General features: G+C 49.2%; 1 protein-coding gene and 1 pseudogene across 1 annotated transcript; one reads left to right on the forward strand and one right to left on the reverse strand.

Annotated features, from left to right (window-relative positions):
• Positions 1-14: 14 nt before the first annotated feature.
• On the reverse strand, positions 15-25,112 carry MEIOSIN (meiosis initiator). The gene is made up of 13 exons (XM_051990874.1): positions 24,601-25,112; positions 22,080-22,170; positions 19,265-19,364; positions 6,283-6,519; positions 5,951-6,065; positions 5,632-5,758; positions 5,124-5,273; positions 3,486-3,606; positions 2,774-3,087; positions 2,338-2,505; positions 1,573-1,835; positions 858-947; positions 15-620 (listed from the first exon to the last, which is right to left on the reverse strand). The coding sequence occupies exons 1-13, from the start codon at positions 24,687-24,689 to the stop codon at positions 428-430; spliced, it is 2,058 nt and encodes a 685-aa protein (XP_051846834.1). The 5' UTR covers positions 24,690-25,112; the 3' UTR covers positions 15-427.
• Positions 6,514-17,409, forward strand: LOC127556298 (60S ribosomal protein L7-like; annotated as a pseudogene).
• Positions 25,113-25,843: the final 731 nt, after the last annotated feature.

Genomic DNA, 25,843 nt, shown 5'->3' on the forward strand with positions numbered 1-25,843 from the left:
GTGGCCTTCGGGGCCTGACCCCCGGGGCTGGAGGGCCCTCCCATGGAGCCTGGGGGGGTGCCCGGATCAGGGGCAGCTCTTGTCCCTCGCCACGCCAGAATGACCCAGCATCCTCCAGGGAAAGTCCAAGAACAAGAGTGATTTTATTTTGAGAACAGCCGATAATCTATAAATATAACTGGGGCGGGGGAGGGGAGCGAGAGCACAATTGGGTTTTCAACATTTGATCCCCGAGGGTCAGACTGAGGAAAGGGGGGCTGACTTTGCTGCCCTCTGGCCCAGGGCACCCTCTGCCCTCCCCCACCCATGGGCTCAGAGGCCAACAACTCCCCAGCAGACGGGCAGGGGGAGGCCCAGGAAGAGGGGAGAGCTGCGTGCCCCCCCATTGGCCCTGCCGAGGTCAGAGTGGGGGGGGGCGGGCCCTGCCTCACACAGACTCCAGGCTGTCAGGGAGGGGGTCCCCCAGGGGGGATCCCATGCAGGCCAGGCCTGGGCAGCACAGGGCCTTCTCGGCCAGCAGCAAGTGGAATGGCTTAGGGGACAAACGGTCGTCCTCCTCGCTGGAACAGTCCTGCCGGACAATCCGGTTGTGCTGGCGGCTGAACTTCCGGGCCTTGATGCTGGGGGACGGGTCACCAGCGGGGAGGGGGGTGAGAGGCAGAAGGGAGGTGTGGCCACAGCGGGGAGTCAGCCCCCCAAAAAACTTCCCAGGGCACCCCAGCCTGGCCAGTCCCTTGGGGGCTTTCACTGTGACCTGGGCATCAGGGCTTTGGGACTTGGAGCTCAAGGGGGCACTAAGCCCAGAGGGTCCCTGTCCCCTCAGCTGCCAGTCCCGCCCACCCCGCCCTCCCTCTTACCAGTAGGGCCTCCTCTCCTGCTTGGTCATCACCCGCCACAAGTGTGCCAGCTCTTTGGTGGCCGCGGTGGATGCAGTGCCAGGGCAGGCTCTGCCAGAGGAAGAGGAGGATGGGGTGAGAACAGAGAAGCAGCTGGGCCAGGTGCAGGGGGCTCTGCCTGGGTCCACTTGGGGAAGACCCCTTTTAGGGCTGTTTTCCCACTTGACTTTCCCTGTTCTAAGGTCCCTCTTGGCTCTGATGTCCCCTATGTAGGCCCTTCTCAGCCCTGACATCTCCTGTGGGGCCTCTTGGCCCTGACGTCCCCTGTTCTAAGGCTCTTCCTGGCTCTGACCTTCGGGGTCTGAAGGTTTAAGGGTCTCCCTCACTCTGAGGCTGTACAGCTGGCCAGACTCTCCAGTATCCCCTCCTCTATAAAAGCCCTGAGGAGGGGGAGGGACTCGGGGGCCTTCGCCCCAACCACCCGTTCCGCCGGGCCCGGAGTCTCCCCTTGGGTCCTTGCGCAGTGTATGATGCCTACAAGTCGGGCAGGAATAGCCCCTCAGAGGGGCAGCCGGGAGCTGGTGTCCACCATTCGTTGACCTCGGCCAGGTCACTTCATGGAGGCCGGTCCCTAGCCAGACGGCCCGGGGCGGCCGGCCTTCGGCGAGCAGAGAGCGGGCTCGGCCCCGCGGGAGGGCTGGGTCGGGGCGCCCGAGGGGCCGCGCCACGCACCCACCGGATGTACTGCTTGCGGTTGAGCCGGCAGAACATGATGAAGCCGTTGACGCACTTCTTCTTCAGCTGGAAAGGGCAGTGCGCCTTCTTGCTCTCCTTGTGCCTCCCGGAGCCGCTGCTGCTGCTGCTGCTGCCGCTGGCGCGGCTCCGCTTCCGCTTCCTCCCGAAGGTGGGCAGGGGCGAGGCCCGCTTGGTGGGGGTCCAGGTGCAGTCGCTGTCCTCGTCGCTGGAGGACAGGAAGCCGTCTGGGGTGGGCTGGGAGGCCTGGGGCGGGGGCAAAGGGCTTAGTCCGGACCCTGCCTGCCCAGTGCCCAGCAGCGGGCGCCTCCGAGGTGATCTCGCCTGGGGCGGGAACCTGGACTCAGGGAGCGCACGGCCTCTGAGAAGTGGAGGGGTCACTGGGCGGGGAGGGGGAGGCCGTGTGCCAAGGCCCATCCCCCTCGGAAATGAGGGACTGTGGGCTGCTCTCGAGGCCCTCCCGGCTTTCCCGTTCGGAGACACAGGGAACTCCTTGGCGCCCCCAGAGAGCTGCCCCCCAAATCTCTGCCTGCCTCATCGGTAAAACGGGGCACCCCTCTCCCCTCCCAGGGTGGCTGTCGGGCTGCCGTGGGCCTGGCCCAGAGGAGGGCCTCTATCAAGGGGAGCTCCCGCTCTCACACAGGCTGACTTTTCAGGCCCCTTGCCAGCCCCTCCAGCCAGCTCCAGGTGGCCAAGCCCCCTCGAACAGGACACCGAGTGTCGGGGGGCTTCCCACACTCGATCTCACCTCCTGCCGTCTGTTCCACAGGGACACGAGCTCGGTCACCCCGGAGCTGGGGCTGGAGTCAGTCTTGCTGGTCTCGCTCAGGGAGAGGTAGCAGTGGTCAAGGGAGAACGCCGACTGGAAGAGGTCGAGGGAGTGGGGAGGGCCCGCAGGGGCCGAGGGGGCTGGGTCCTGGGCAGGAGAGAGGGAGCGGAATGGCGGCCAGCCTCCCAGCCCCGGCCTCCTGCTCTGCGGCGGCAGCCGGCCCCCTGGGGCCGCACCCATTTGTTCTGGGCCCCCCGGGACTCCCCAGCCCGGACTGCTTGACCTTGGGGCTCCGGCTTCTCCCCAAACCGTAAGGGGGGGAGTGGGGCTGGGGCTGGGCGGTTTTACACGACCAGGAGGCCATTGGGAAGCGAAGGAAGGGGATGGAGCAGGGAGAGGCTTCCGAGCCCGCTACCTTCTTCTGCGGGGTGCCGGCCAGGCTGTCCAAGCAAGCGGAGGACTGCGGGCTCAGGCACACGTCTTCAAAGAGAGCTGTGAGTAGAGAGAGGCAGGGGTCAGGAAGCCCCCCGAAGGCCTCCTGGCCCCCAGCCCGCAGCATCGGTACTGGGACGTCACCTTGGGTAAGGCTCTCGGCGCCCTCCTGAAGCAGCTTCCCGGGCAGCAGTCGGCCCGGAGAGGTGAAGAGTGAGGGGCTGAGACCGAGCTCCTCGCCAGGTCGGCCAGCTCCAGGCCAGCTCCTCGTCCTGGGAGAATCCACCAAGGGGCTCCCTGGAAAGCAGACCGGCAAGCTGAGCCACAGATGCGCCCTGACACCGACAGACTTTTCCATGAACCCCAAGGTCGGTGGAACCCCAAGAAGGATGACAGGTGCCCAGAAAAAACCCCTCCTGCCCTAAGAGTTTTCAGTTCAGCCTTGACTCGAGAATGATGAAAAAGGGCCTTGCCCTCTCTCGGCCCTCAGTGAGGGGTCAGATCAGGGGGTTTCCCAAGTGCCACCATCCTTGATCTCCTCCATATACCCTGAGGCCCCTGCCAGCAAGGATGCCCCAACATCTGTTAGCATCTAGGATCGGGGACCACAACCTGCTTCTGATTTTGAGCACCCGGCCTGGGCCCAGGCTCCAGGGTCAGAAGAAGGGAGGCCAGAGAGGCTGGCTCTTGCTCACCCTGGGGGCTGCCCTCGGGGGGCCAGGCTGAGAGCCAAGGCCCCGTGTCCACTGCCTCCTCCTCTTCCTCCTCCTCACAGGAGTCATAGAACACCAGCTCCTGCCTGCAGGTTGGAGGGATTCAAGAGGAAGAATCAGAGTGAGCATCGGCCTTCACTCCAGGGAGGAGGAGATGAGGATGCGGATGTGATTCCCCAGAGTTGACACAGAACTAGATAGGACCCCAAGAAACGGCCCCAGCCCCAGCCAGTTCCGGCCTCTCTGGGAGTACCCACATCCTCCAGGGCGAAGCCGAGGTGCCGGGCCTCCCAGCTACAGATCCATCTACTCCCTGGTCTTCCGGCCCAGCTAAGCCCATTGACTCACAAGCACAGAAGTGCCCAGTGGGTACCGAGGGCCAGGGTACCAAGCAAGGTAGAACTGCCCTCGGGGAGGAGCCAGCTCTCCTGGGAGAAGCCCCGAGAAAGGTAACAGAGTCTCGGGGGCAGCGAACCCAAGGTTTCAGAGCTTGGAGAAGCCCCACGAGGGGCCTGCTGCAATCCCTACCTGAGCAGGGCTCCCCAGGGGCCACCCCACTTCAGGTCATCCTTTCCTCCAGCCACAGTCTTCCTCCCTGTTCCCGCTGCACCTTCTCCTCGGGCCGCCGTTAGTCTCTTTCACCCACCTGCCCTTCAAATCCTAGGGGACAATTCTCGGGTCTCCAAGCTTTCTCTCTTCCTGGAAGACCATCACATGATGCTTGATTTGGAGGCCCCCGGCCTTCCTTTGAGCTCTGTCCTGATTGGTCACTGGCTTTCCTAAAGTGACCTGACAGGGCAGAAGGCTGCAGGACCACCCCCCTCCTCAGCCGGATGCTTTGCTCACAGAGACATCTAAAGACCAAGTGAATTGCCTGGGATCCTGGAGCCAGAGTGAGACTTGAACCCAGCTCTCTCCCCATCCTGCCATGCTCTCCCTCAGCTCTCAAGCACCGTCATTTTCAGAGCTGGAGCTGACCTGCATCGGTCGCAGAAGTTCCCTACTCCATAAAAATAAAATCACAAATCCGGTGTAAAATGGAGGAAGAAAACCGCTGCATGGATTTGGCCGGCTGCCATATTGCTCTCCATAAGACCCCCGTTCTTTTGCCCAAGGATATCAGCTTGCCCAGCCCCCGCGGTCCCCATTGGGAGTCGCCGCCCACCCTGGGCTTCGGCTCTTCCCGTCGCAGCGCCGGCCGCCGAAGTCCCACCGATCCTCTTTCTGCTCCTGAGGCTCCTGCCTCCCCCAGGTGCAGGACGCCTCTCCCAGCTCACGGCCCGGCCGCTCTCCTGTGGCCATCCCGGCCTACGCCTTCCTATGGCCATTGCCTCCTTCCTCCTAACAGACTGTAACTTCGCCCAGGTCAGGAGCCCCAAGAGACCGAAAACTCTTCTCAGGCTGAGGCGCTGCTGGTGCTTGGCCCAAAGGGAGAGCAGGGTTCGGCTCTGGCCTGTACGCCATAGCTCTGGGGCCCTGGACAGGCACTCGGCCTGCTGCCTTCCCAACCCTGAAGTGAAGGTGATGATAGCATCTCTCTCCACGGTGATTGTGAGGATCAGAGCCTTAGCCCAGTGCCTGGCACACAGCAGGTGCTTAATCAATGCTCTGTCTTCTGACCTGAGCCCGCCACACTTGTAGGTCTGGGAAGCGCCCAGATGCGGGGGTTAGGATGGCCGGTGAGGGCCTGACCCCCTGCCACACGAGAACTGGCAGCCAGAACTCGGTCACCAGGACCTGATCCCCATCTTCAGGGCTTTCGGTGGAAGGCTAGAGAAGGCAGAGCTGCAGAGACAGGCTGTGGAGACGCCAGAGGCGCAGTTCGGGCTGATGGGAAGGAAAGCCTTCGGCTCCTTGGAGCTCCGGGACAGTGGGATGGACTTCCCTGAGTGGGAGCGGACTCCTCATCAGCCAAGGTCTCCCGTGCCATCGGGCAGGGACGTGGCCAAGGAGACTCCTGGTCAGTCAGCCTGGAAGACTTCTGAGGCTCTTCCAGCCCTAAGCTTCCTGCCCATCAAGCCCGTGGGAAAGAGGTCAAAGGCAAGCCCTCCTTCCTCCAGGAGGCTCCCCCTCGGCACGCCCCTCCCTTTCCAGGCTCCCCGGCCTCGCGCAGCCAGATTGCCCTCACGCCTTCTGCGGCTGCCCTCTCCCCAGCAAAAAGCGCAGGCTGAGGACTGGAAAGGGTAGAAACCGCAGCCCGATTGAGATCCTGCCCTTTCTGGGGCTCTGGGCCCCGGGCACGCTGCTCCCCTGCTCTGGTGCAGAATGAGGGGCCTGGACGGCGGGATTCCCAAGGTCCGGGCCCGCAGCGAGTGGCTTCGGCTGCTGGCATTGGAGGCTCTGGCGGGGAAGCGTTAGCGGGCTCCCGGGGCTACGCGCGGAGGCACACCGAGCCTCCGGGAGCCCGGCGCGGCCCTCCAGGCCAGGGAGAGCAGGGAGGGCCTTACCTGGGAAGAGGCTTACTCCAGGGCTGAGGTGGCAGCCACTCATCGCCGGCTGCCTTCGGGGTCTCGCAGGGGGGGCGGGGACGCTCTTCCTGGGCACTGGCTTCTCCACAGCAGGCTGGAGCAGGAGAGAGAGACAGGGGATAGCTCTGCCTGGCTCTCTTTGCCGAGGGCCAGGAAAGGGAAGAGGAACCCGCCATCCTTGTAAGGGTCAGCCCTCCCTTCCCAGCAAGAACCTCGGCATGTCAAGCCTTTCCCCCTGCAGGTCCGTGGCACTCGGGGCCGAACGCTCGGGCTGAAGTGAGGGGAAACGGGGTGGGGGGGGAGGAACCAACTTGCTAAGCAGAAGTGAACCCCGCCTTCAGCCATTTCCAGAAGGGTGAGCTCAGCTCCGCCATGAGAGGGGGGCAACCAAGACTCCAAGTGATGGCAAGGAGTGGGGTGTCTCCTGACGAGAGCGACTCCCCCCACAGCTGCTCCTCTGCTTCTGTTTGGGGCCGATTCCTCCAGAGGCTGCTTCCCCGGCTGGGAGGGGCTTCTTCCCAGGGGCAGGCATAGATGAGCCCTTCGATCTGAGAAACAAAGGCACCGGAGTTGAGGCGGCGTCCAAGACCCCCGTAGGGGGCAAAGCCCCAGACCCTCCCTCCAGGGTTCAGTGCACGGTGAAGCGGCTAAGGGAGGGCACTAGACTCGGCTCTTCCTGACACTCACTAGCTGTGTGACCCTTGGCAAGTCACTTAATCGCTAGAGTTGCCTTAATTTCTTCATAGGTAAAATGGGTATTATGATCATAGCATCAACCTGTCAGGATTGTTGTGAGGATGAAATGAGATCATCTGGGTAAGAGCTTCAAGGTCTCTATAAATGGGTGCAATCGGCTGGATGACATGGGAGATACCAGCACAGGGACCGTCATCGGCCCATGTGGTCCAGGAGCAAAGTGGAAGTGAATTAGGCCAGAAGAACCGCGAGAGACTCCGTGCGTCCGCCCCGCGGCAGAGCATCCCAAGCCCCATCGGTCCGATCAGCCACAGACAGCCCCAAACTCAGCTCTAAGTGACATCATGTCGGGGCTCCTCAAGAGCAAGGCCAGCCACCCACATCATGTCACAAAGCACTGGCTGGGGTGCGAGGCCCGAGGCAGACAAGTGGAGACTACGGCGGAGGAAGGGGACGGGGAGAATGTACAAAGCCCGGGGAAGTTTGGGAAAGGGTCCTGAAAGGGCTGGGGGAGGGGGGAAGAGCTCACTTTCGCCTGGGCAGTAGGGATAGCTCAAAGCAAGAGGTGCCCATCTGAGTTGGGCCCCAAGGGGAAGGATTCAAATAGGGAAAGAAGGAGTCCACAGGGAGAAGCAGCGTAAACAAAGACACAGCCAGGAGAGCAGACAGGAAGAGGAAAGAAGCTGTCGGCCAGTTTGGGCTGATAGGGCCAATGAAGGTGGGCCTTGAACGTCAGGCTCTGGAGTTTGGACTTCACCTGCTGGATCTGGAGATTTCTGGACAAATGAAGCGGCGGAATCGGAGCAGTTCACTAGGAAAACAACGTGGCCTTTTGGGGGGGCATAATGAATCGGAAGAGGCAAAGAATGATTAAGTGCCTCTGTTCTACAGCAGCAGTCATCAAAACCTCGGCATTCACTGAAGGATAGATCCCAGGAAGAAGTGAGGCAAGGGGGAACCAGAGAGCATACAACTGTTTGATAAAGTGGAAAACCTACGTTCCCAGGGGAGAACAACTGCTGGGAAAACCAGAAAGCAGTCTGGCAGAAATCAGGTTTAGACCAGCTCCTTACACTACAGCCCACAATGCAGACTGAGTGGATACGGGATCTTAATGTTAATGACCGTCCCATAAAAACATTAGCAGAAAGATCTCGTGCCATTCATAATTATAGGTAGGAGATATAATCTTAACCAAGCAGAAAACAACACAATAAAATAATGCTGATTACTTGAAACTGAAAAGCTTTTGCAAAGTCAATATAAATCCCTCTAGCACAAAAAGAAAAGCGGTCAAATGAGGAAAAAAATCTTTGGATCAAATTTCTCTGATAAGGGTTTAATATCCAAGATAAACAATTAACACATACCTACTATATATACAGGCACAATGCATGCATGCATGCACATATATTTGTCTATTATATATAAATGATCAGAGGAGAGGATTCTGGGATGATAAATGATCAGAGGAGAGGATTCTGGGAAAATAAATGATTAGAGGAGAGGATTCTGGGAAGATGATGGAGTAATTTAGAAATTCTCCAGATTTCCCTCACAAAGCAAAACAGCCTTGGGGCAGAAAGCTGTTGAAAACTAACTGGAGTTGGAGCATAACAGAGGTTCTCCTGGGTTGGATTCAGAGAGAGATAAGAGGATGGGTGGATGTGTAAAGCCTCCAGGTTAGCTGGTTTGGAGATAGCCTCAGGCCCCAGCCACTGACACTTTTTTCTCCCAGACAGTTCAGGGAATGGGGGTCTGAGTCCCTGAAGACTGAGGAAGACCAGGCCCAGCTGTGCTATAAAGCTGAGGCCAGCATCTGCCTATTGAGTGCAGAAGCAGGGACTAAAGACCATCACACTAACAAGCTCTTATTTTAAAAAAATGAGCAGGCAAAAGAGAAAAGAACTCAACCATAGGAAGAGGGAAGACCAGAGTTCATCTTCAGACTCTGAAGTAAAAAAAACGTCTGGCCTACCCCCAAAAGTAACATAAAATGTTTAGCCCCAAAAGAATTCATGAAAGAACTAAAGAAAGATTTTAAAAATCAAATGAGAGTGATTAAGGAAAAACTAAAAAGAAAAAAAGAATCATCCAAGAAAAACAAGATTACGAAAAGTCAACCAACTAGAAAAGGGAATCCAGAGTCTTATGGAAGAAATCGACTCTTTGAAAATTAGAATTGGGTAAGGGGAAGTCAGTGAAGTTATGAGACTAAGAAATAATAAAACAAAATATAAAGATGAAAAAAGAGAAGAGAAGATGAGTGCTCCTAAATGGATCTGGAGAAGAGATCAAGAGAAAACATAAGAATAACTGGAGTACCTGAAAGCTATGACCACAAAAAGAATCTGGATACAAGACAATAAAGACATTTGTTGTGAAGTGTTAGAACAAGGCAGGTGGTGTGGGGTGTAATAGAAATAGAAAAAAATCTACCTATTATTACCTGAAAGAGATCCTATGAAGAAAATATACTGGAACATTATTATTGCTAAATTTTTAACCCCCCAGATCAAAGAAAAATTTCACAACAACCAAAACCAATTCATATATACTGGAGCCACAATTAGAACTACACAAGACTTATCAGTGGCTACAATAAAAGACTGCAAGTCTTGGAATAGGATATATCAAAGACATAAGGAACTACAGTTATACCCAAAAACATTATGTCCAGCAAAATTAAGTATAACACTGAACTTTCAAAACAAATATTCAGTGAATGGTCAGATTTTCCAGATTTTGCAAGGAACAAACCAACTTAATAGCAAGTTTGACATATAAGAGTCAACATCAAAGATTAATTTCAAGGGACTAAATAAGGACAAACTGTTTCTGTTTTATACTTTGAAATGTAAATCATAGATCTAAGACTATCATTAGTAATTAGGTAATTCAAAAGAAGGATTGGATTGCAGCTGAGTACAATGTGATTTTAAAAACTAAAACCATGCAGGAAAAGGAAAACGGTAATTATGTTATAGGAATGAGGGAGAGAACAAAAATAGACACAGAGGAATTAGATAGGGGAAGAGGACTAGTAGTTGTGAAATTCTACTTCCATTGGGATTGGGTTAAAGAAAGAACAATACATATATATCCAGAAAGGTATAAAACCCTACAAGATTTATAAAGAAGAGGCAGAGGGACTAGGTTAGGGTTTTTTAGAAAGCTATATAGATTAATGGGAATGGGATAAAGAGGGAAGGAAAAGATGGGAGGAGGAGATAAGGGAGGGATCCTTGAGGAGAAGTTAAATAATATCAAAACAAGCTAGCAGATAGAAGTAAAGTAGAAGAGTTAGTAGGGATAGAAAATAAGAGATATATACAAATAATAACAATGATCAGTAGTTTTTACTCGGAAAAGTAGGGATGGTAATTATGTATCTCAAAGTCTAAGTTTTAAAAGATTCAAAGGAAAGAAATCTGCTTTATCAGCCATATTAACATTTTATATGTATGTATATGTACACACATGTATGTATATGTGTGTATGTAACTATATATGTATCTATAGATAAGTATATCTGCATAACTAAAGTCTGGAAGAGGAAAGGGGAGAAAAAATAAAGTAAAAATTGCACAGTAGAGAGCAATCCCATCTTCCCCAACAACCTATGGAGAGGCTTCTGGGCAGATGGCCGAGTATATCAGAAAATTCCAAGCTCTTCAGATTTCTTCCACAAACAAAACAAAATTGCACCTCAGGGTAAACACAGGCCACTGAAAAAGTGGAGAGCCCTGGGACTAGCTGGGTTTGGAGGCAGCCTCAGCCCCAAGCACATGAACTTTCACCTTTGGGACCGTGAAGACCGAGAAACCTTAGCTAATATGGAATTCCAGGCTTAGCTGTGCTGCAAAGACACAGCACTGGATGAAAAGGAACCAGCACAACCGGTGAGTACAGAAGCTGAGGGGCAGGAATGCTGCTGGCTGCAGGCATTTGTAGGAAAACTTTAGGTTTGGGATTTCAAGTCAGAAGGGAGAAGTGAAGCTAGAGGTACCATCCCCTCCCCCTCAACCAGGATTAAAGGAGGAGGACATTAAAGTAGAAAAAGCCTCTTCTATCCCAAAGAGTAATGTTAAATGGCTACTTGTCCAGAAAAAATTTATAAAATTCAAAAAAGACTTTAGAAATCAATAAGAGAGTTTAAAGAGAAACTAAAAAAAATAAATAAAAACCATCCAAGAAAAACAAAAAGATAATGAAAAGAAAGTCAACTAACTAGAAAAAGAAATAAAGAATCTTAAAGAAATGATTCTTTGTAAAAATTAGAATTGGGCAAGGGGAAGCCAGTGAAGCTATAAGAGAGCAAGAAATAACAAAATAAAATATGGAGTTGGCTCTAAGATTGCAGAGCAAATGCAAGGACTCACAAAGCTCCAAACTGTTCCAAATTCCTTGAAATAATGTCTCTAAACAAATTTTAGAGCAGCAGAACTCACAAAAATATCAGGGGAAAGCATTTTCCAGCTGAAGACAATTTAGAAAGTCAGCAAGAAAGATCAGTGGCCTCAGGATGGGAATCTAGCACAGAGTCCCTGCAGGCTGGTCAGTGCTGTTTATATCCTAGGGCCAGCAAAATAGGAACTTGCCATGGGGCTTCTAAATCAGCAGCAATGCTGATAATTTCTAGATTTCTCAGCCCAGAGACAGTAAAGATGACATTGAAAGTTGTCAAGAAGGGTCTGTCGGTATGAAGAGAGGACCTTGGGAAACCAGTGAACCAGGAGTGGACATGGCAGAAAAGAATGCTTGCCATTAGATCCCTAAAAGGATCTCTGAAAACAGCTGGGGACAGTGTACCCTCCACCCTGGAAACAGAACTCAAATAATAGGCTGGGAAAATGAGCAGACAACCGAAAAAGTTTCTGACCATTGAAAGTTACAGAAGATCAAAACACATTCAAAAGAAGATAATAAAGTCAAAGCTCCTACATCCAAAGCTTCCAAAAAAATTAAGAATTAGTCTTAGGCTATGGAGGAGCTAAAAAAGAATTTTGAAAATCAAGAGAAATAGAGAAAAAATGAGAAGAGAACTTAGAGTGGTGCAAAAGGAAATAGAAAAGGCTGATGAGGAGAATACCTTAAAAAGCAAAACTGGCCAAATGGGAAAGAAGGTACAAAAGCCCACTGAGGAAAATAATTCCTTGAAAATTAAATTGAGCAAATGGAAGCGAATGATTTTATAAGAAATCAAGAAACAATAAAACAAAGCCAAAAAAATGAAAATAAAAATAGAAAACACTGAGGGGGGGGGAAAAAAAACTGACCTGGAAAATAGATCCAGGAAAGAGAATTTAAAAATTATTGCCCTACCGGAAAGCCATGATTAAAAAAAAAAAAAAAGCCTAGACATTATAAATCATCAAGGAAAACTGTGCTGATATTCTAGAAATAGAGGGTAAAATAGAAATTGAAAGAATCCACTGATCATCTCCCAAGATGAAAATTGCCAGAAATATTAAATATTATAGCCAAATTCTGGAACTCCCAGATCAAGAAGAAAATATTACAAGCTTCCAGAAAGAAGCAATTCAACTATAGTAGAGCCCTAGTAAGCATAACACAAGATTTAGCAGATTCTACATTAAAGGATCAGAGGGCTTGGAATATGATATTCCATAGAGCAATGGAGCTAAAATTACAAACAATCCTAGGATTACAAACTCAGAAAAACTGAATGTAATCTTTCAGGGGAAAAAGTAGACATTCAATGAAACACAGAAATTTCAAGTATTCATGATGACCACAGCTGAACAAAAAATTCGATTTTCAAATACAGGACTCTGGAGAAACATGAGGAGGTTATGAAAGGGATAGTCTAAGGAAGCTAATAAGGTTTATGTATTTACATTCTTACATAGAAGGATGATACCTGTTATTTATTATAACTTTCTCATTATTATGGCAGTTTAGAAGGAATATAGATAGACAGAAGCACAGGTGTGAGTAGAATATGAAAGAATAGATAAAGAAAATAAAATTAATAGATGAGAGAATAATATACTGGGAAAATGGAAAAGTGAAAGGTAGAATGGCATAAATTATCTGCTATAAAAGAGGGAAGAAAAAGCTTTTACCATGGAGGGGGAAAAGGGAAGTGAAGGGAGAGTGAGTGAACCTTACTCTTATCAGAATTGACTCAAAGAGGAAATAACTTACACACCCAATATTGATCTAGAAATCTATCCTATCTTACAGGAAAGTAAGAAGAGAAGAGGATAAGGAAAGGGAAGAAAGTAATAGAACAAAGAGTATATATTAGGAGAGGGTTGGTCAGTATTAAAATACTTTGAGGAGGGTCAGGGTGAAAGAAGAGAGTATTAAACAGGAGAGAAATACAGATAACAATAGTAATTGGGGAAAGAATTTTGAAGCAAGTTTCTCTGATATAGGCCTCATTTCTCAAATGTGTAGATAATTGAGGCAAATTTATTTTTTTTAAAAAAAGCTATTCCCCAGATGATTAATGATCAAAAAATATAAACTAGACTCAACAGGTATAAGATCATGCATATCCTTTGACCTAACAAGACCACTATAGGCACGAATCCCAAGATTTAAGAAAGAAAAAATGAAGGAAAAAGAAAAAAGAAAATGATCTATGTGTACAAAAATATTTACAGCAGTTCTCTTCTCAGTGCAAAGAATTGGAAATTGAGGGGATGCCCATCAACTGAAAAATGGCTGAATAAATTGTATGTGATTTTGATGGAAAATTATTGTTCTATGAGAAATGATGCACAGATTGCTTTCAGAAAAACCTGGAAAGTCCTCTATGAAATCAAAGTGAAATGTGCTGTACACAAATAGCAATATTGTGGGATGATCAGCTGTGAATGACTTTGCTATTCTCAGCAATACAATGATCCAAACTACTCTGAAGGATCTATGACGAAAAATGGTATCCATACCCAGAGAAAGAACTGATTGTGTATGAATACAGATTGAAGCATATTCTTTGTTATTTTTACTTGATTTTTTTTGAGAGTTTATTTTTGGGGAGGAGAGGGGATTTATATTTTGTTTTACAACATGACTAATACATTTCTGTACTTATTATACTTTTGTACTTATTGTACTTTTAACATTTCTGTATAAAAGAAATAAATCCCCAGTACCTAATATAAATATGAGTGTGTGTGTATATGATGAAAAAATAGAAGAGAATGTGAATCATAAAAAAAAAAACAGATCTGGAGAACAGATCAAGAAGAAAAAACATAGGAATTGGACTACCTGAAAGCTGTGACCAAAAAAAAAAAAAAAAAAGAACTTTGATGTAAGAAATGATCAAAGAAAATTGTCCTGAAGTAACAAGAGGGGAAAATAGAAACAAAAAAAATCCACCAATCACCACCTTAAAGGGATACTACAAAGAAAACACATAGGAATGTTGATTATTGCTAAATTTCCAAACTCTCAGGTCAAAGAGAAAATTTTACAAGAAAAACAAAAAAATCAAAAATGCAGAAGTTACAAATTAGAATTGTACAGGATTTATCAGCAGCTGCAATAAAAGACCATTATGGAATATTATGTGTTGACAATCAAAATAACTAAGCTTGTAGCCAAAAATATCCATCAAAATTAAACATAATATTGAATGGGAAAAAAAAATCATTCAAAGAACTCAAAGATTTACAAGATTTTTTCTCAACCAAACCTGAACTCAATAGAAAACTTAATATATAAAAGCCAACATCAAAGACTAATTTTAAAGGACCAACCAAGGACAAACGGTTTTATATGTGGAAATGTAAACCATATGTCTAAAAGGGAGTGGATAGTCCAGTAATTGGATAGTCCAAAAGAAATATTGGGGCAGAACTGGATATGATCTGACTCTAAAAAGCAAAAATGAATAGGAAAAGGTAAAAAGAGCAATTATCCTATATTAATGAGGTGCAGGGGAAGAATCAACTAGAAGCATTAGATAGGGGAGGGGGGCTGGCAGTTCTGAAAACCTACTCACATTGAGAATGGGTTAAAAACCACCTTCTAAAATCTACAAGGAAATAAGGAGGGAATAGATAAAATGGGATATAGAAGGGTGTGTAGATTTACAGCAATGAGATAAAATATGTATAAATTAATGGGAATGGATTAAAGAGGGAGAGAAGGAATTAGGGAGGGATCCATGGGTTGGGGAGGTTAAATAATAGCAAAGTAAGTTAAAGAATAAAACTAAAATAGAAGAGTTAACTGGATAGGAAATAAAAGGTGTAAACAAACACAGTAACAAAGATCAGGAGTAGAATTTATTAGAAAAAAAAGACTAGTAATCATTGATCTCAAATAAAGTCAAATTTTAAAATTCAATCAAGAGAGAAATCTACATTATATGTCAGCCATATTTATATTTTAGATATATGTCTACTCATGTATAGATACATAGGTATATTGTGTGGGTATATTTGCATATATGAAGGTGTTTATGTAGAGATACATGTGGGGTATGTGTACATATGTGTGTATATACATGTATAATATCCATGCTTAATTGTAGTCTGCTTGGGGAAAGTAAGGAAGATGAAAGGGGGGAAAAAAAGGAAGGTAGGAAGCAAGGAAAGAGAGAGGGAGAGAAGACAGAGCAAAAAACAAAAGAATAACGAGAAAAAAGCAAAGATGAACAGTCATGAGTATGTCTTCTATCATTATATATGCTTTTTTGAAATGGAAATTTGTTATATATTGTGAATCCTTCCTGATATTCTCCTGGGCACATGACGATATTTATTGTTTTATTTTTCCTGTTTCTGTCTTTTTCTATTTAGTTTTAAATATTTTTTTTTAAAGAAAATCTACAAAGAAGCAAAGTTGGACAGTTCTGAAGATACTGTCTTCTACTATTACATATGCTTTCTTAAAATGGAAATTTATTGTTATATATTTTGATTCCTCTCATGTTCTGTTGTACACATGACAATATTTTTCTTTTCTTTTTAATTTTGTTTTTAAGTTTTAATATATTTTTAAAATAATAGCTAATGACCTTTCTCCAGTAGAAAAATGGTCAAAGAATATAAAATTCTCAAAAGAAGAAATGCAAAGTATTCACAACTACATGAAAAAATTACTAATAAGAGAATTGCAATTCAAAATACCTCACACCTGCAAATTGGCAAAAATGACAAAATATGACAACACTTAATATTGAAGGGGATAAAGAAGAAAGACGCCGTAATGCGTGGTTGACAAAGCTGGTACAATCATGGAGAGGCAATTAGGAAGTATGCAAAGAAAATAACTAACATGTCCACATGCTTTGAATCAGACATTTCCTTATATCCCAAGGAAGTTAATGAAAAGGAAATCTGTATATAACTTCAAAATAGTTATAGCAATATTTTGGGGAATAGCTAAGAATTGGAAACCAAGGTGATATCTAAGTTCAGCCATTCCTCAAGGAATGGCCAAACATTTTGTGGTCCATGAATGAAATGGAATATGATTGCGATAAGAAATGATGCATGTTGGGGGCAATTCGGTGGCACAGTAGATAGAGCACCAGCCCTGAAGTCAGGAGGACCTGGGTTCAAATCAGGCCTCAGACACTTAACCCTTCCTAGCTATGTGATTCCAGGCAAGTCAACTGACTCAGCAGAGAAAAAGATCCAGAATCCCTTCTTTTTGCAATACTGAAAGCCAAATGTCTGAAGATGGTGGCTAATAAAATATGGAGAAAAATTATCTATGAAAAAGCTCAAGCCTAGCATAAGGATTGCAGACAAACATGTAGAAGTGGAATCTGGCTGGTTAGAATGACAAGCAAAGCTGGCACTTACTAGGTACCTGCTGAACCCCAAATTAGCTTTTGTGATCAGAACTGGAGGTACCTCTGATAACCCAAAGGTCTAAAAAGTATTGCAGCTTCTTCATCTTTGCCAAATCTTCGGGGGCACTTTTGTTAAGCTTAATAAGGCATAAGTGAACGTGCTGAGGATATGGTTAGTACATCGCATGAGGTTACCCAAATCTGAAGTTTGTGAATGTCTTGATTTACAAATGTGGTTAGGTTCTGGTCAAGAAACAGAGAACTGCCCTGTCTGATAATGCCCTTATTGCAAAATCTCTTGGTAAATATGGAATCCTCTGCGTGGACTCAATCCACTGTTGGCAAGCACTTCAAAGCTGCCAACAACTTCCCTTTAAATGACCTTCTCCATGGGGCAGAATGAAGGGAAAGAGTCCTATTTTGTGGAAGGTGGAGATGCTGTTAATAGGGAAGACCCGATCAAGAGGCTTCTTAGAAAAATGAACTAAAGGTCTCTACCATAATTGTTTTTCAAGTGGTCTGTTAATAAAAGTGTCTGCGATAATAAACAAAACAAAAATGAGATATGTGATGAATACAGAGAAGCTTGGAAATATGTGTATGAATGAACCTAGAAGGAAGTAACCAGAGCCAAGAAAACAACACACAGTGACCACAATATTGTCACAATAAAAAACCAAAAGTAGCAAAGTTATAAAGATCAAAGGGGGACTAGCATGAAGAGAAATGAGAAGACACGCCCAATCTTCTGGAGGTGAGAGATCCACAGATGTTACAGATTTGAACATCTGTTCAGACTTTTTCAGTGTATCCAGTTGTGCTGACTTTCCTCTCCAAAAAATACTATTTCTCACATGGGCGGCCTCTCAGGGAGGGGAAAGGGGACAGATAACATGGGATACTATGATGTCTAAGAAACAAGAAATAGTAATAAAAAAATTATTCTTAAAAAAAAGTGAGATTAAGCCTGTCTGAGGGAAGAGCCCTGGGAGCGGGTCTGGCTTCTGAGGATAACCACTTATTTGGCTTTTGAGGAAGTCACGCTCTTCCCCACCCCAGCCTCTATAAAATGGGTCGGACTAAATCAGCACTTTCCACTGGGCCATGGCTAATATTTACTAGTCTATGAAACAAATGCTCGTTATCATTAAAGCTTGTTAATTGAAAATTGCTAACTCCTCCTCTTCCCAGCCATATCTCCTTCCTTCCCTGGGAAGGGCCTTGGAGATGGTCTAGAACTCACTGAAAAGAGGAGCTGAGGGACTGGCCCAGAGTCACAGAGGCAGAAAGAGCTGAGATAGAATGGAAGGTCCTGGAGGGCAAGCCCTCTTCCCTTTTTGCCCACAGATGACCCTGACTAAAAATCACCTGGCTCCCAACTCCATTCCTGGGGTGATGCTTCCAGACTTTACCGGCTCTGAGACCTTCCTGTACCCTTCCTGGGCACAGATCGTAGCCTCAGGCCCATCCCATGCAATTTCTGTCATGTTTCCCAAATACGCGCCCCCCCCTACCCCCCATACCCCCGTCAGCAGCCCAGAAGGCCCCACTGATGCACGAGGGGTCCCCATTTCCCCACTTCGACCAAACCAGCCTCGGTTATAAGCGGGTTCTGAATCAAATGGGGCCCAAGGCCTGAGTGATCTATCGCAGCCACAATCTTCCTGTTCATGTGTCCACAGCACCTGCGGTTCAGGGAGCGCTTTCCTTATGGCGTTCTGTGAGCCCCAGCGCCAGTGTGGCACCCCCACTGTTGGGACCCACAAACTAAGGGCTCACGTGGCCCGAGGCCTTCCATCTTTAGAGAGCATCCTAGGACCTACAGGCCACCGTCAGCCCAAGCCGAGCACTTTACAGGAGCATCACAGGGCCGGGGGAGAAGTGCCCGCCCACGGTCCCAAAGGGCATGAGCAGCAGAACCAGGGCTCGTCCTCAGAGGCAAGCCCCACGCTCTTTCTGCTGCGGCACATGTAGGAAGGGGCTGCCCTGGGAGCGGGCCTGGAAGGAGCAGCGCCTACCAGCAGCGCAGGGCAGGGGGCAGGCCTGCCAGGGATGGGGGCACCGAGCAGCCCAGCCTGGCTAGAGGGAAGGGCAGGAGGAAATTGGGAGTCAAAGGCTGCAGGTTTTTCAACCTGGTAGCAAGGATGTCTCCTGAGCAGCAGGGAGAGCGCTCCAGATGTTTGCTGGAACAACAAGGGTGGGTGGCTCAAGGCTGGTAGAGGAGACCCTGCCACACAAGCCTGGAGGGCTCTGGGCCAAGAGGAGGCCTGTCCGAGTCTCCCGGCACAGCCACCCTCACCAGCCAGTCAGCTGAGCTCTAGGCATCCCAGGGCAGACCATTTTCATTTGGTATCCCATTTTACAGAGAAGGAAACTAAGGTTCAGAAAGAGAAAGTGACTTGCCCAGACCTACAGAGCTAGTAAATACTGCGTAAATAAAGACCAGACTCCTGCCCTGCTAGAGCTGGAAGAGTTCCCCAGCCTCCAGGTGAAGACCTCATGTGATGAGGAGTCCGCGTGGACTGGGGCAGCCCGTTCCAACTTGGGGGGCTCTAAGTCATTGCTCCACCTTTTCCTTTCTGCAGCTCCCCACTTCTGCCAAGTAGCCAGGCCTAGCCCTTCCCACCCGGCAGCAGGCTGTGGGCCCTGGAGCTTTCCTTCTCTGGCTCCCCTCATGTCCCTTCACCAGGTTTTCACCCGGCCTGGTCTCTGCCCACAGAGAAGACGCGGTTTGCTTGGAGGCCCCCCCAAAAAGGAGAAGACCAGTCTTGGGGCTCCCCACCCCAAGGCCCCAGCTCTTTAGGACTTACCTTCTTTGTCTGTGGGCTGGAATAAGAGAAGAGACTTGGCCACATCGATGCTTCGCTGGAGGTGCTCTATGTAGTGCAAGACGTGGAGGAGGATCTCCTTCTGTGCCAAAAAGAAACAGAGGGTCTGCGTGGGATCTGGGAATCAGGAGGAGCTTCCCCATCATGGCCCCCTTGGGCCCTGGAGTCAGTGGGGGCTTCCTCAGCGAAGGCCTGCCCCAGCCAGCCTCCCGGGGCTCCTCGGGCTCGGTATCACTGAGCCCCAACTTACCCAAGGAACATCCACGAAGGCCTCTGCCTCAAGGGGTGCCAAAGAACACCCCTATTCATGTCTAGACTAGGGGTTGTGGGATAGAGGAAGCGTCACTGAACAGCATCCAAATGAAATAGATCTCAGGTAACCAGGTGGCCTCGTGAAGAGAACCCAGGCCCGGAGGCAGGAAGAGCTGAAATCCCCTATCACTTGGGGGATGTTGGGCAGCAGGTCTCTTCCTCAGTTTCCTCATCTCCCAAGAAAGGGCAAAGTCCCTTCAGGCTCTAACTAATAGGATTTGTCATTAAATGTCTGCCCATTATCGCTGCTTCTGCTTAGCCCTGGAGGGTGAAATAGAGACTGATGAGGGCCTCCCTCAGGGTTACCCAGGGAAGAACGGCCCAGGAAATGGAGGACCTTGCCCAGTCCATACAAGACACATCGGCTGAAGGCGATTGGCTGGCCCGACTCCAAGTGCCATCATGAAGGCTCTTAGGAAAGGGCTGGATGATCACTTGTCCCCTAGAGAGCTGGAGATTCCTGCTCCAGGCAAAGGTTGGACCAGATGACTTTTCTCAGCAGATGTGGGGAGTCAGAGAGGGAAGAAATGGCCAGAGAAGCTGAGCCAGGAAGGATCTGCATTGTGAAGATTGTTCCAAACTAGAGAAAAAAAATCTAGGAAAGGGAGAGTATGGAAAGAGCCTGGCACGTGAGAGGGCAGAGAGGGGGCGAGCCTGGCCAGGGGCTGCCGTCTGTGTGATAGGCTCTGTGGCCTCCAGGGAGGCTGGTGAGGCTGGAAGAGGGGGAGGAGGTTCTGGTTCAGAGCTATCTGGTGGGCTGTCCAGGAGAGATCAGAAAAATCAAGGAGACCACAGAGTCATCATCCATAGCAGCTGGAAAGCCCCAACAAGTCATCTCATTTAATCTCCCTTTTCAGGTAGGAAATGAAGGCTTCCCAACGGCCATGGAAGAGGGTGCGGAGCCAGGTCTGGAGCTAAGATTTTCTGGCCTCTGGATCATCCCTCCCTTACTCTACCACGTGGTGCCTGCCAGGCTCACAACCGGCAGAGTTCACATGGAAGGTGCTGCAGCCTTAAATTTACACCACAGTGGTCAAGGGAAGGAAGAGGCAAATCTGAGAGAGGCCCTTTGAAAAACCACTGTACTTTGACTGACAAGATGAGGGAGCTGAAGGAGAAGAGCCACAGTAAGAGGAGGTTCCCCTACAGACACAGGGAAACATGGGAGTCCTCTTTTGGAGATAGCATTTGAGGAGACAGAGAAACACCTCGGGGTCAAAGAAGGCCTTAAAGTGGCAAGCTGGGTGAGAGAATGGGCCTGGAGGCCCCAAGAGGTCACCGAATCCCAGAATGGTAGCGTTGAAAGGGACTGGAGGAAAACGGATCAACACGTATTCATTAAACACCTGCTAGAAACTGGGAAAAGAAAAGAAAATGGCACAGTCCTTGCCTTCCAGGGAGCTTCCATTCTATCAGGGGAGATGAGACAGAAATAGATGTCCATACACAATTAATACAAGGAAATTTCAGGGAGAGGCACTAACCTAACAGAAAAGTTTGGAAGAAACGAGGGCTTTGAAGAAGCCCAGATAAAGAGGGTGGGCGTTCAGGCCTGGCAGAGGGCCGGGAAGGTGTTGGTCTGGGAGGAGCAGCCAGTTTGGCAGGGGAGGTGAAGGGGAGAGCCGGCCATCAGCCAATAACCACATCTCACATCTCAGCATTGGAAGGGACTTTCTGGAGTCTGGACCGGGAGTCGCTTGTAGAGCCACATAGCTAAGCTGTCCATTGGTCTCAGCTTGAGGACTTTAAAGAGCTACCAGTCCTGTGGTTGCCTGTCCCATCCCTGGATGCCTCCAGGGCTCCCCTGCCGTGGCAGTGCCTGCAAAGCTCAAGGCCAGGGCCAAGCAGAGCCATGGTGCCTTCTCCTGCAGGGCCAGCTCTTCCGATGTTCCAGTCTCAGACCAGTGCCATCCGATCCATCCGTCGTCTCTTCTTCCAGCACATCACAGGGCACAATTAGTGCGAGAACGAACCTCAAAAGACACTTGGCGCAAGACACAGATTTGGAGGCTCAGAGAAGAAGCGACAGCCTAAGGGTCGCCCCATGGGGCCAGATCTCCAGCCTCCAGATTCCCAGACTGTCAACTACATCATCCTCCAGGAAGTGTGTTGCATGAGCAGTGTCATATTCAGCTATCTCTGCTGAGAGGGGATAAACACAGTGAGCCAAGCAGCAAACTTGGGGAGGGGTCCTGCTTCTCTCCCAGCAGCCCTGCTGTCCCCCCTCAAGGGCTGACGGATGGTCATCGTGGTGAAATGCCAGGAGGATTTAGCACTAAACGACCTAGCATGGGTGTTATTTCCCCACAGGAACTTGAGCAGGTCCCCTGACTTGCAATAATTTCTAAAGTCCCTTTGGGTTCCAAAATCCTAGCACCTTCTCCACCGGATCATCCACTGGCCCACTTGTCTCCTAAAGGCCCCTGGCTCTTGTTGTTGGCACTTGCCTGCTTTCTCACAGCCCTCAGCCCACAATCCCCTGTACCTTGGTGAGTTTTTTGCTGCTGGTCTGCAGGGGGATAGGCAGAAGCATGGCTAGCTCTTGAAGCGTATTGGTGTGATTTCGCCTCCGTTTTCTGTTCAGGGAGAGAATGCAGAAGAGGTTAGTGAGAACTCCAGATGTCGGCCTAGAGCCCAGTCCTGCCCCTAGGTCCTCAGGAAGGAGATCTCAGCTACAACTGGATCAAGAGTCCCCCATCCCCAAACAGGTCACTGATGCACCGTGCTATCTGTTCATCGGGTATGTCGAGTGCTTTGGTCCCTGCAGTCCTATGAGGTAAGTAGTGTTAGTAGGCCTCGGATGGCTAAGAGCAGTGGTCCTCAAACTTCTGTTTTTAATATCTTATCCTATTAAAAATGATTGAGGATCTATCCAAAGAGTTTTGTTTATGTGGTTTATAGTTATATTGATCACATTAAAAATAAAAACTAATTATGAATTTGTAGACTCTCTGAAAGGATTTCAGAAATTCCCAGGATGCTCTGGACCAGACTTTGAGAACCACTGGCTAAGAGGATTGGCCTGAGTTCAAATCCTGTCTTAGACATTCACTAGCTATATGACCTTGGTCAAAGTCACTTCTCCTGTCTCAACCTCAGTTTCCTCAACTGTAAAATGGAGATGTGAATAGCATCCACCTCCCAAAGGAGCTAACATACTTATGATAAGGTCCATTTTACAGATACAAAAACTAAGGTTCTTCAAAGTTGACATGGGGACCTGGAATCAGCCCTTTCAACTGCCCCTGCCCCAGAACAAGCTGTTTCTCCTCACAGGTCTTGGTTCCTTATCTGCAAAGTGAGAGTTGGCCCAGCTCAGCATTCTCCTATAGATTTAAGTCCTGGGCTCACCTACCTCTGCTAGGCAAGCAGACCCCTGCTCTACTTCCAGCTTTTGCAGTATTTATCCCCAACACCTAATGTTAACAACAGCAAGAAGCCTTTGTGTTTCTATGGGACTGTAGAACCTCTAAATCAAAAGAAGGTGCTCTTGGAAGACACAAACAGGCTCAGAAAACTGGACCTGTTAGGCCCAGAGGCCTCAGTCCAGGGGAACAGCCTGCTGATAGGTTTTAGTTCAAGTTTCACTGACTTAGAGCTGTTTGGGGAAGGATAGCTTGGGATCATGGGAAATGGAAACATAAAGCCCCCGCACAACAGAGGCCTGCTTACAGACAGATCGCCTATGTCCTAAGCTTCCATCAAATAAAGCAAGAGAAGTTCCTGGGGGCTTTGTCCGGAACCAGACCAGAAGCAAGAAATTTGGAATCTCATAGCTTTCAGCTCCCTCAGGGGACACCTCTGTCCGACCTAACACCAAGCAGGACCTCCCACAGCATCATCGTAATAATGATGATGTTTATATATGGATTTTAAACTGGCCAAATTATTTATGTGCATTAATTCAAACCCTCACAACCTACTAAAGCCAGTTCTCCTTTGCTCTTCAGATGGATCTGTGATGCCATCAATGTGGGTGCTCCATATAAAGTTGCAGATGGAAAGGGTCACATCTTCTCATCCTGTGCAACTTTCACGGGTGTTCTGTACATCCTCCAAAAGGGCTCCACCCAGTTTACTAGAGAACTTCCTCTAACTCAGAAACTTCCAACTTGGGGCTCACATAACCCCAAGGGAAAGGACGGCCAAGTCTAGAACTCCTTTCCTTTTATAATGAATATGCAGATTAAATGTCTCTTATCCAAGGCTGGCTTTCTGTCTCCCCAGAGTTTCTATTCATTGCCTTCGCCACCCCCTCCACCAGACTGCCTTCAGTCTACTCTGTGTGTATATATGTACAGAGATAAATATGTATTTTTCTCTATCTATCTAGTATGCACCAAGTTATCTATTGTTTCCCCTATTAAAATGTCAGATCGCCAAGGGCAGGAAGTATATTTGCCCTTCTTGGTACCCCCAGCTCAAACGTTTAATAAATACTAGTGGATCCAATGGTTTGCCTACAGTCACACAGGCATCATGGCTGGGACTCCAAAGCAGTCCTCCTTGACTTTCAGTGAGCTGTGCTCCATGGCAAACCATCTGATTTCCAACAAGGTCCTTCTAGCCTGAGCGAAAACTTTTCAGTGATGGGGAAACGCTAACCCTCAAGAGGTGACCCCTTCCCCTTTAGGTCCCTTTTCTTCTTTTCAAGCTCCAATCAGGCAACCTCTCTGCAATATCCCCTCCCAGGCCGGCCTTCTAGGCCAAGTTGTCTCACACAGGACAAGTATTTGAAGAATCACATTATTAGAAAATTCGGGAATAAAAAAATCTTTAAAATTGCCTCCCATGCCTCCCTTTATTTTTCAGATGAGGAAGCTAAGGCCCAAAGAACTGACTTTTCTGGAGCCACATGAGTGGCCTATGGTGAATTAAAGCACAGATTTTCTGCTTCGATCCCAATGTTCAGCCCAACACCTCTTCCCACTGTTAAGCATCTCTAGTCCTGTACTCTGCTCTGGTACAATGGGGAGCCCCTTCCCCATCCTGGTCCTCCCTGTTACCTGTCACTGGAACCGACTGGGCTCATTCTGCAGCCAGGGACTCCTTGGGGCCTTTCAGGGGGAAATGGGGGTCCACTAGGGCCCCACATCTAAAAAAGGAGATGAAAGGAGATGAGGTAATGAGCAGGGCACTGGCCTCTGACACCCACAGGGCTGGGACTTCTCTCTCAAAGACCCAAGGCAGAGTATGGGGCTTATCTCTGCCCCTTCGGGGCCCTGGTGGGAAGAAAGGAAGGCGTGGGGGAGACACAAGGGAAGGACTGGGGGGGCGGGGTGAAGAACCTCCAAGAAAGTGGGGCTTTCAGGAGAAGCTCTGCCCCATGGAAACCAGAAGGGAGATCAGAGGGAAGAGGGAATATGGAGAAGGCTCCCTAACACAGGCAGGGGATGCTGGGCCGAGGCGCTCAGAGATCCAGGCCAGCTGGGGATGAGGAAGCCTGGGGAAGGAGGCGGAGGAAGGCGGCCCAGGGAGACTGGGCTCCTGGACTGTGCTGGAGGGAAGGAACCGAGGGGAAGAGCAGGGCATGGAGGGAAGGACCTGGGCATCTTCTGGGGGGGAGAGGCAGGATCTGGGGGCAGGGACTCTAGGAGAGAGAAGGGTGAGGTAGAGGAAGTGGGGGCCGGACATAGGAGGGACAGGCTTTCCCAGGGGTGGAGGGGACCCCAGAGGAGAGGGGGAAGGCCTCTTGGAAGCAGGGAAAGATCAAGAGGAGGAGGAGGCAGGGCACAAAAGGGTCTGGGGATCCACTTAGGGAGAGGGAAGGGAAGGGACCCTGGAGCTGGGAAGCACGGAGGGTGCCTGGGGAGAAAGAAGGGGGGGGCAAGGTCTGGACAGGACGTAGAAGGGCTCCGGGGAGCTGGGCCGGGAACAGGGATCTGGAGGGGGGTGCAGACACTCGGCAGAGACCACAGGAGCGTGGGGTGGGTACAGGGGAGGGGGCTCCAGGTGGGGTGCAGGCAAGAGGAAGGGCTAAGAGGAGCTGGGGGTGGGGAACAGTGGAAGGAAGATGCGTTGGGGAGCTGGCAAGGGGAGGAACTGGGGGCGGGGAACAGGGGAGGGCCTCCGGGCGGGATGCAGAGAGGAGGGGCGTAGGGAGCTGGGGTCCGGAAACAGGGGAGAGGGCGTGGGGCGGGTGGGGTGCAGACTCGGGGAAGGGACCGCGAGATCTGGAGGTGGGGAACAGGAGAACACTGGGGTGGGGTGTGAGCAAGGGGAAGGACCTGAGCAGCTGGGGATAGGGTA

Source organism: Antechinus flavipes, chromosome 3 (assembly GCF_016432865.1).
Source record: "Antechinus flavipes isolate AdamAnt ecotype Samford, QLD, Australia chromosome 3, AdamAnt_v2, whole genome shotgun sequence".
Classification (NCBI taxonomy): Eukaryota; Metazoa; Chordata; class Mammalia; order Dasyuromorphia; family Dasyuridae; genus Antechinus; species Antechinus flavipes.

What these genes read in the sequence shown, in the direction of transcription:
- MEIOSIN (XM_051990874.1), bottom strand. Translation starts at nt 24,689, where the DNA reads ATGTGGGGCCCTAGTGGACCCCCATTTCCCCCTGAAAGGCCCCAAGGA. An exon ending in AGAGGGCAGCCGCAGAAGGC is followed by an intron (nt 5,274 to 5,631) that starts GTGAGGGCAATC and finishes TGCCTTCTCTAG; the next exon opens with CCTTCCACCGAAAGCCCTGA. An exon ending in AACCGCAAGCAGTACATCCG is followed by an intron (nt 948 to 1,572) that starts GTGGGTGCGTGG and finishes TTCCTCTGGCAG; the next exon opens with AGCCTGCCCTGGCACTGCAT.